Here is a 10,469-nt window from a genome sequence, read left to right on the forward strand (position 1 = left end):
GGTGGTGGCCAATGAGGGGAGGCGCGCGGACGGCGGGCTGAGCCAATAGGAGAACGGGGGAGGAGGGGAGGCCAATAAGGGGGAGGTGGGGAGGGGCGGAGAGGGGGCCTCTCGGAGGGGGGTGGCCGATGCGGTGCCTGAGCGGTGGTGACAGGCCCGGTGCTCCCGGGGGAGACTCCTCGCGGCGGAAGGACGCAAATCCCGGTGGAACAATGTTCGGAGATCACGGAGACCCGCGGGAGCAGCGCGGTCGGGGCCTATCCCCGTCCAACCGGGCCGCGAAACAGGCACATCTCCGGACACCCTCAGAGCGGCCGAGGGCCCTGCGGCGACCCCGGGCTTTGGCGGCGGGGGAAGGATGCCGCGGGGCACGCTGGGAATTGGAGTCCGAAGAGGCGCCGCGCATGCGCACCTCAAGCGTGGGCCTTTCACGCGCGCATGCGCAATAGCAGAGGCCTCCCGGCCTCTGACGTCACCCACCTGGCTTCACACCCTCCCCCCCGCACAGGAACCACGTGATCGCCGCATGGCGCGCGCGAGCCCCTGCGCATGCGCAGGAAAGAGCCGCTGGGGGGAGGGGCCCGCGCACGCGCGGTGCCTCCCCCCTCCCCCACCCCCTTCCGTCGCGCATGCGCAGAGGCCCCCGCGGGGCCTTGAGGCGCGAGGCCGCGTTTTGAGGTGAAAAACCCCAAATTCGGGAAAATTTCCCCTCCCCACCACCCCCCCACGCCGTCCTGAGGCGCTCCCTGTCTTCTTCCCCCCTCCCCCAGGCGCCAACCGTCCATTTTGGGGACATTTATCGGGCTTTTGGGGCTTTTTTTCGCATTTATTGTCATTTTGGGCCATTTTTTGCCCTTTTTTCGCGTTTTTTCCCTCATTCCTCGCGCTCGGGGTGGGCCTTTCAGGGGCACTTGCGCTCCACGCACTGCTTGCCCCCCTCCTCGTACTCCTGCTTGGAGATCCACATCTGCTGGAACGTGCCCTGGGGGGGCGGGGGGGGGGGGGGACACAAAATTGGGGCGAAAAACACAAATTTTGGGTCTTTTCCCCCCCCCCCACGGTGCCCCCCCCACTCACGAGGGAGGCGAGGATGGAGCCCCCGATCCAGGGGCTGAAGCGCCGCTCCATCGTGCTGTTGCTGGCGATCAGCTTCAGCCGCATGCTCTGCGGGGGGGGAACTGGGAGGCACTGGGAGGGACTGGGAGGGGACTGGGTGGGACTGGGAGGGACTGGGAGGTGTTGGGGGCACTGGGAGGGACTGGGAGGGGACTGGGAGGTGTTGGGGGGGCACTGGGAGGGGACTGGGGGGGGACTGGGAGGGGACTGGGTGGAACTGGGAGGCACTGGGAGGTGTTGGGGGGCACTGGGGGGGGACTGGGAGGCACTGGGAGGGGACTGGGAGCCCCAACCCTTACTGGGAGGGCTCCCAGTCCTTACTGGTGTCCCCCAGTCCTTACTGGGTTTCCCCTAAACCTTACTGGGAGTGGTTCGTCTGTTACTGGGAGGCCCCATCCCATACTGGGAGGGCTCCCATCCCTTACTGGGTGCCCCCCAACCCTTATTGGTTTCCCCCAACCCTTACTGGTTTCCCCTAAACCTTACTGGGAGTGGTTCGTCTGTTACTGGGAGGTCCCATCCCTTACTGGGTGCCCCCCAACCCTTACTGGTGTGCTCCCAGTCCTTACTGGTGTCCCCCAGTCCTTAGTGGTTTCCCCCATCCCTCACTGGGAGGGCTCCCAGTCCTTACTGGGCCGTCCCATCCTATACTGGGAGGGCTCCCATCCCTTCCTGGCTGCCCCCCATCCCTTACTGGTGTGCTCCCAGTCCTTACTGGTGTCCCCCAGTCCTTACTGGTTTCCCCCATCCCTTACTGGGAGGGCTCCCAGTCCTTACTGGGGGGGTCCATCCCATACTGGGAGGGCTCCCATCCCTTACTGGGTTTCCCCCAGTCCTTACTGGTTTCCCCCAGTTCTTACTGGGTTTCCCCTAAACCTTACTGGGAGTGGTTCGTCTGTTACTGGGAGGCCCCATCCCATACTGGGAGGGCTCCCATCCCTTCCTGGCTGCCCCCCATCCCTTACTGGTGGGCTCCCAGTCCTTACTGGTTTCCCCTAACCCTTACTGGTTTCCCCTAAACCTTACTGGGACGGCTCCCAGTCCTTTCTGGGCCGTCCCATCCCATACTGGGAGGCCCCATCCCATACTGGGAGGGCTCCCATCCCTTCCTGGCTGCCCCCCATCCCTTACTGGTGGGCTCCCAGTCCTTACTGGTTTCCCCTAACCCTTACTGGTTTCCCCTAAACCTTACTGGGACGGCTCCCAGTCCTTTCTGGGCCGTCCCATCCCATACTGGGAGGCCCCATCCCATACTGGGAGGGCTCCCATCCCTTCCTGGCTGCCCCCCATCCCTTACTGGTGTGCTCCCAGTCCTTACTGGTGGCGTCTTCTGCGCCAGCTCCCGGTTGAGGCGGTCGGTGAAGCCCTGCAGCAGCGTGTTCCCCCCGGTGACGATGACGCTGCCGTAAAGCCCCTGCGGGGACACAGCCCGAGGCCCCCCCAGCCCTTAATTACCCCCCCCTTAATTAATTAACCCCCCCCACTAATTAATTAACCCCTTAATTAACCCACCGGCCGGATGTCGATGTCGCACATCCCGATGCTGGTGGTCACCACGTGCCCCACGCCCAGCATGGTGTTGCCAGAAAGCCCCTAAAAAAGGGCAAAATTGGTTTTTTTGGGGGGTTTTTGGGCTGTTTTCTTTTAGGGGGGGGTCTGGGGGTCCCCAAATTTTTTTTTGGCCCCCCCACCTTGACGTTGGAGGGGTCGAAGAGCCCCTCGGGGATGCGGAGCCGCTCGGCGCCGTAGTCGGTGTTGTAGCCGTTGGGCATCTCGTAGTGGACCGTGGGCATCTGGGCGGCCACCCTAGGGTGGGGGGGGGTCACCGGGGGGGGGTCACACCCCCTAGACCCCCCCCCCAAAAAAATTGGACCCCCCCCCGGCGCTCACTGCTCGTCGTAAGGCGAGTCGGAGACCTGCAGCACCGAGGCTTGGAAGTCCTGGATCACCTCCTGGGGGGGGGCACGGGGGGGTTAGAGACCCCCCCCCAATTTGTATGGAGCCCCCCCAGTCTGTATGGACCCCCCCCAATCCCCATGCCCCCCCCCACGTCCTTATAGGGCCCCCCCAAACCCACAGAGCCCCCCCCTGCCCCCATAGACCCCCCCCCACCCCAATGGGCCCCCCCAGTCTCCGTGGGTCCCCCCCCAACCCCATGGGACCCCCCCATCCCCATAAACCCCCCCCAATCCCTATTGGACCCCCCCCATCTCCACGAGCCCCCCCCATCCCCATGGGGCCCCCCCAAACCCACAGAGCCCCCCCCTGACCCCACACACCCCCCCCAATCCCTATGGGACCCCCCCAAAAGTCCCCCCCCCAAAAAAAACTACCCCCAGCCCCCCCCATACAAGTCCTCCCACCCCCCCAAAATGCCCCCCTACCCAAAAAAGCCCCCCCAAAAATGCCCCCCCTCAGAAAAACTGCCCCAAGTCCCCCCCAAAAATGCCCCCAGCCCCCCCAAAAATGCCCCCAGCCCCCCAAAAAAGTGCCCCCAGCTCCCCCAAAATGCCCCCAGCCCCCCCCAAAATGCCCCCAGACCCCCTAAAAATTGCCCCCAGACCCCCCCCAAAAAAAACTACCCCCAGCCCCCCCCATAAAAGTCCTCCCACATCCCCAAAAGTGCCCCCAGCCCCCCCAAAAAAGCCCCCAGCCCCCCCAAAAAGTGCCCCCAGCTCCCCCCAAATGCCCCCAGCCCCCCCCAAAAAGCCCCCAGACCCCCCAAAAATGCCCCCAGACCCCCTAAAAATTGCCCCCAGACCCCCCCCAAAAAAACTACCCCCAGCCCCCCCCATAAAAGTCCTCCCACCCCCCCAAAAGTGCCCCCAGCCCCCAAAAAAGTGCCCCCATCCCCCCCAAAAAATACCCCCAGCCCCCCCAAAAATGCCCCCAGCCCCCCCAAAAAGTGCCCCCCCCCAAAATAAAGTGCTCCCCCCCCCCAAAAGGTGCTGACGTTGCAGGTGAAGTTGTGCCAGGACTTGGAGACCTGCGGCAGCTTCTCCTTCTTCTTCCAGTTGGGGGGGGCCCCCTCCCGCACCGGCTCCTGGGGGCGGGGCCAGAGCGAGGTGGGCGTGGTCAGGGAGAGGTGGGCGTGGTCAGGGAGAGGGGGCGTGGTCGGGGAGAGGTGGGCGTGGTTAGGGAAAGGGGGTGTGGTTGGGGAAAGGGAGTGTGGTTAGAAAAGGGGGGAGTGGTTGGGGAAAGGGGGCGTGGTTAGGGAAGGGGGCGTGGTCAGGGAAAGGGGGCGTGGTCAGGGAAAGGAGGCGAGGTTAGGGATGGGGGTGTGGTTAGTGAAAAGGGGGTGTGGTCATGAAAGGGGGCCATGGACAGGAAAAGTGGGTGTGGTTTACAAAGGGGGTGTGGTCAGAAAGGGGGCGTGGTCATGAAAAAGGGGGGCGTGGTCGGGAAAAGGGGGCGTGGTCGGGAAAGGGGGTGTGGTCGGGAAAATGGTGTGGTTGGGGAAAGGGGGCGTGGTCACGGAAAATGGGCGTGGTCATTGAAAGGGGCGCGGTCGTGGAAAGGGGGCGTGGTTACAGAAGTGGGCGTGGTCGAAAAGGGGCGTGGTTACAAAAAGGGGGCGTGGTCAGGGAAAGAAGGGGGTGTGTGAGGCTGGGTTACAGCTGCGAGGGGATGGAGGGGGCGGAGCCTGGGGCTGCTCCACCCACAATGGGTGTGGCTAAACGGTGGGTGGAGCCTCAGGGACCACTCCTCCATGTGGGTGTGGCTTTGTGGTATCCCCTCCTATGTGGGCGGGGCCAAGTGGGCGGGGACAATGGGGGAGCAAGTGGGCGTGGCCAATTGGGCAGGGGCAAAGTGGGTGGGGATAATGGGGCGGGGCTGAGTGGGCGTGGCCAAAGGGGCGGGGACAACGGGGGCGTGGCTAAATGGGCGTGGTTAAGTGGGTGTGGCCAAGTGGGCGTGGCCTCTCTTAAAGGCACAGTGCCCCAGTGAAGGAGGCGGAGCCCTCCCTCCACTGGGCGGGGCTTGAGGGCTTCCCGCCCTCCCATTGGTTAACGGGGGGGGTCGGGGGGGGGTCGGGGGGTTGTGGGGGGGGGTCTCGCTGTGCCCCCCCCCCCCCAAACCTTGGCGGCGATCATGTAGGGGGGGACGATGTCGATGTTGAGCTCCTGGAACAGCTCCCGGCACTGCATGGAGATGAAGTCCCCAGCCAGGGGGGACTTCACGATGCCTGGGGGGGGGCGGGGGGGGGCGTCAGCACCCCCGGGACCCCCCCCCCCCCAAAAAAAATAAAAAAAAAAGGGCCCCCCCCCCAAAAAAAAAACAAGAAAAAAACCCGCCCTGAGACCCCCCAGGAACCACTGAGAACCCCCTGGGACAACCCAAAACCCCCCCGGGACCCCCCCCCGAAAAAAAAAAAAAAGGGCCCCCCCCCCAAAAAAAAACAACACCAAAAAAAAAAAGCAAAACTGAGACCCCCCCAGGAACCCCCCAAAGAGCCCCTGGGACCCCAAGGGACCCCCCCCAAAAAAGACCCCAGAAACCCTCCAGGACCCCCCCAGACCCCCCCCATGACCCCCCCGGACCCCCCCATCCCCCCAAATCCCCCCCAACCCCCTTAAATCTCCCCCATATCCCCCCAAGACCCCCCCAAACTCCCCCTAATCCCCCCCATACCCCCCCCAGATCCCCCCAGGACCCCCCCAGCCCCCTCCAGGCCCCCCCCAGGACCCCCCCGGACCCCCCCATCCCCCCAAATCCCCCCCAACCCCCTTAAATCTCCCCCATATCCCCCCAAGACCCCCCCAAACTGCCCCAACGCCCCCCCATACCCCCCCAAACTCCCCCAGGACCCCCCCAGCCCCCCCCCATACCCCCCCCAGATCCCCCCATGACCCCCCCGGCCCCCCACCCTGCTGCAGGATGTATCCGTCGTGCACGGGGATGGCGGTGGTGTGGGTGGCGCCGCTGTCCAGCACCAGCCCCGTGCTGCGCCCGTTGGCGAAGCTGCGCCCCGGGGGTCAAGGGGTTAATTAGGGGAGGTAATGAGGGGGGGCTAATGAGGGGGGGGCTAATGAGTCAGCCTAATGAGGGGGCACCCTAATGAGACCCATTAATGAGGGGTCCCACTAATGAGGGGTCCCCATAATGAGGGGGCACCCTAATGAGGGGTCTTCATAATGAGGGGTCCCATTAATGAGGGGTTCCCCTAATGAGGGGTGCCGCTAATGAGGGGGCACCCTGGGGACACCTTAGGGACACTTTAGGGACTCCTTGGGGACACCCAGGGGACACTTTGGGGACTCCTTGGGGTCATTTTGGGGACACTTTGGGGACACCCTGGGGACACCCTGGGGACACTTTGGGGCCACCTTAGGGACACCTTGGGGACACTTTGGGGACACCCTGGAGACACCTTGGGGACTCCTTGGGGACATTTTAGGGACTCTTTGGGGACACTTTGGGGACACCTTAGGGACACCTTGGGGACACCTTGATGACACCTTGGGGTCATTTTGGGGACACTTTGGGGACACCCAGGGGATACCCAGGGGACACCTTGGGGACTCCTTGGGGACACTTTGGGGACACCTTGGGGACACTTTGGGGACACCTTGGGGACACCTTGATGACACTTTGGGGACACTTTGGGGATGCTTTGGGGACACTTTGGGGACACCTTGGGGACACCTTGATGACACTTTGGGGACACTTTGGGGATGCTTTGGGGACACTTTGGGGACACCTTGGGGACACCTTGATGACACTTTGGGGACACTTTGGGGATGCTTTGGGGACCCATTGGGGACACCGTAGGGACACTTTGGGAACTCCTTGGGGACACTTTGGGGACTCCTTGGGGATACTTTAGGGACACCCTGGGGACACCTTGGGGACACCTTGGGGACACTTTGGGGACTCCTTGGGGATACTTTAGGGACACCCTGGGGACACCTTGGGGACTCCTTGGGGACACCCAGGGGACACCTTGGGGACACTTTGGGGACACTTTTGGGGGGATACGCGGTGAGCACGGCCGTCTTGCAGAGGAAGAAGGCGGGGATGTTGTAGTGCTCGAACATCAGCTCCGTCAGCTTCTCCCGCTTGGCCCGGGTGTTCCACTGGGGGGGGGGGGACAGGACACAAGGGACAGGGTGGGGACACCCGGGGGGGGGACACCGACACGCCGGGGGGAGGCAGGGGGGGGCACTTACGGGGGCTTCGGACATGAGGACGGGGTGCAGCCCCGGCTCTGACTTGACGTGCTTGCCGTACGTGTGGTCCAGGATGGCCTGGAAGCACTCCCAGTCCTCGACTGGGGGGGCAATGGGATGGTGGGGGGGGGCACTGGGACACGGGGGGGGTCATGGGGACACGGGGTGGGGGGGCACAGCTCATGGGACCCCCCCCAGAATGACCCCGGTGACCCTACATGGGGACTCCAAGCATTGTAAATGGGATGGGGGGGGGGGATATGGGGACATGGGGGGGGTTATAGGGACATGGGGGGGGCACTGGGACACGGGGGGGGGGGTCATGGGGACACTGGGGGGGGGACACAGCTCATGGGACCCCCCCAGGATGACCCCGGTGACCCTACATGGGGACTCCAAGCATTGTAAATGGGATGGGGGGGGGTATAGGGACATGTGGGGGGGGCACAAAGACACGGGGGGGGTCATGGGGACATGGGGGGGGGCCACAACCCACGTGACCCCCCCATGATGACCCCAGTGACCCCAACCACCCCAACCAGGCCACCACAGAGCCTCCCCACCCCCCCCCGCCAGCCTCCCCCTGCCCCCCCATGAAACCTCAGCCCCCCAGTGCCCCCCCCCCCACCCCAAAATTGCCCCCCCCCCCCCCGGGGCTCACTCATGCCGTTCTTGAGGGGGGAGAGCACCTCCATGCCCTCGCGGGCCACGTGCAGGGCGTTGGTGTCGATGTAGAAGGCGCGCCCCCCCCCTTTTTTCTCCTTGTCCCCCTCCAGCTCCAGCGCCGCCTCCTCGGGGGACAGCAGCCCCACCGTGGTGGGGAAATCGGCCTGGGGGGGGGGCACAGGACACGTGGGGGGGGGTATTTTTTTATGGGGGGGGGTCCCACAGCCTGCCCCCCCCCCCCCCCCAAATTTTTACCTTGGGGCAATCCTCCCCCGCGTAGCCGGCGCGCACCGAGAAGGAGCCGATGTCGAAGACCAGGGCCCCCACCTCGTCTTTTTTTTTTTTTTGGGGGGGGGCATAAAAAAAAAAAAAAAGGGGGGGGTGCAGCAAAGGGTGGCACCGGGACACCCCCCCTAAGGGGCACAGGGACACCCCCACCCCGTCCTCCCCCAGTACCAGTAACCCCCAGTTATCCCAGTAGCCCCCCTCCCAATATCCTGGTGCCCCCCCCATTAACTCAGTGCCCCCCCCCATATCCCAGTGCCTCCCACATATCCCAGTACCCCCCCATTATTCCAGTCTCCCCCCATTATCCCAGTACCCCCAGTACCCCCCAGTAGCCCCCCCTTTATCCCAGTACCCCCCCATTTATCCCAGTACCCCCCAGTACCTCCCAGTACCCCCAGTCCCCCCAGTACCCCCCCAGTCCCCCCCAGTTCCCCCCAGTCCCCCCCCATTTATCCCAGTACCCCCCCAGTACTCCCCAGTACTCCCCAGTAACCCCGCATTATCCCAGTACCCCCATTATCCCTATGCCTCCCCCATCCCAGTACCCCCCATTTATCCCAGTACCCTCCCAGTACCCCCCCAGTCCCCCCAGTACCCCCCCACTCCCCCCCAGTAACCCCCCATTATCCCAGTACCCCCATTATCCCCATGCCTCCCCCATCCCAGTACCCCCCCATTTATCCCAGTACCCCCCCAGTACCCCCCCAGTCCCTCCCAGTCCCCCCCAGTCCCCCCAGTACCCCCTCCATAGACCCCCCCGCTCATGGCGGCGGCCGCGGGGTTCAGCACTGGACAGCGCCTGGGGGGGGGGATGAATGGAGGGGGGGGGCCGCGCCGCAGCCAATCAGCGCCCGCCACCCCCCCCGCGGCGCGCTCTGATTGGCTGCCGCCGCAGACAATGAGGGACGCGGCTCCTGAACGGGGCAGGCGCGGGGGGCGTGGCTTTCTGGCATGGGGGCGTGGCTTAAAGGGGAGGGCGTGGCCTGGTGGCGGTGGGCGTGGCCTGGAGGGGCTGAGCGGGGGTTAGGCGTGGGTTAACGGGGGTGGGCGTGGCCTCGCGGTAATGGGCGTGGCCTATGGGTGGTGGGCGTGGTGTAGCGGGCGGTGGGCGTGGCTTGGGGGCTGGGGGGCGGATCCTTGAGGGTCCTCAGCGAAAGGGGGCGGGGCTTCCCGAGGCCACACCCACTCCCTCCCCCTCCTCCCCCTCCCCCCTTTGTTTTTTTTTGCGTTTATTTCCCCCCCCCCCAATAAAAATAAAGGGAAAAAAGCCAAAAAAAAGGAAAAAAAAAACACAAAAAAGGTAAAATAACCAAAAAAAAGCAAAATAACTAACAAAAGGCAAAATAACCCCAAAAAGGCAAAAAAAAGCCAAAAAAGGCAAAATAAACCAAAAAAGGCAAAATAACCCCCCCCAGAAAAGGCAAAATCACCCAAAAAAAAGGCAAAATAGCCCTCCAAAAAAACAAAATAACCAATAAAAGGGCAAAATAACTAAAAAAAAGACAAAATACCCAAAAATAGGCAAAATAACCCCAAAAAAAACGCCCCCGGAGGGGGGAAGTGAGGACACGGAGCTGCACCAAGGTCTACGTTTATTTGGGGGGGGGGCAAAGGGGGGGGGGGGATATGTACAGGGTCTATTCACAGCGGGGGGGGGCGGGGGGGGCACAGCAGGGCCCCCCCACGGGGCCGGGGGGGGGTCGCGGCGGGGGGGGGGCCCCGGGGGGGGCTGTAAACATTTCGCCACTCTCAGTAGAAAGGGGGGGGGGGTGGGGAGCCCCCCCCGCCCCCCCCCCACGGGAGGTAGAGGCTGTCGGAGCCGGGGGGGGGCGGGGGGGGACCCCAATATTTGGGGAGGGGGCGGGGGGGGCCCAAATATTGGAGAGGGTGGGGGGGGCTCCGGTATTTGTGGGGGGGTCGGGGGGGGACCAAATATTGGGGGGGAGCTGGGGGGGCCCCAATATTGGGGGGGGTGGGGGGGACCCCAATTTTGGGGGGGGCCGGGGGGGGCCCCTACATTCATCAGCGCCTGCCCCCAATGGGTTGGCACGGGGGGGGGAGGGGGGGGCATTATTATTGCTCCGGGGGGGGCAAATTTTTCCCAAAATCACCCAGATTTTCCCCAAATCACCCAAATTTTTTTTTTGGGGGGGGGGGCAGCAGTAGGGGGTCCAATTTGTGTTTTTTTTTTTTGACTTAAAAGGCTCCAAATGGCCCCAAAACGCCCCC

The 10,469-nt window shown here is 63.8% G+C and overlaps 1 protein-coding gene across 1 annotated transcript; it reads right to left on the minus strand.

The window, feature by feature from the left end:
* Nucleotides 1-901: 901 nt before the first annotated feature.
* Nucleotides 902-9,005, minus strand: LOC309890737 (actin-like protein 6B; the record flags this gene model as incomplete). The annotated part of the gene is made up of 14 exons (XM_082785145.1): nucleotides 902-982; nucleotides 1,078-1,164; nucleotides 2,435-2,530; nucleotides 2,629-2,709; nucleotides 2,808-2,922; nucleotides 3,007-3,068; nucleotides 4,070-4,159; nucleotides 5,196-5,302; nucleotides 5,984-6,078; nucleotides 7,096-7,193; nucleotides 7,287-7,387; nucleotides 7,948-8,116; nucleotides 8,208-8,284; nucleotides 8,981-9,005. 14 exons carry the CDS (start codon nucleotides 9,003-9,005, stop codon nucleotides 902-904), a joined length of 1,284 nt encoding a protein of 427 aa, XP_082641271.1.
* Between the last annotated feature and the right edge of the window lie 1,464 nt (nucleotides 9,006-10,469).

Source organism: Aythya marila, assembly GCF_965140915.1.
Source record: "Aythya marila genome assembly, contig: HAP1_HAP1_SCAFFOLD_112, whole genome shotgun sequence".
Lineage (NCBI taxonomy): Eukaryota > Metazoa > Chordata > Aves > Anseriformes > Anatidae > Aythya > Aythya marila.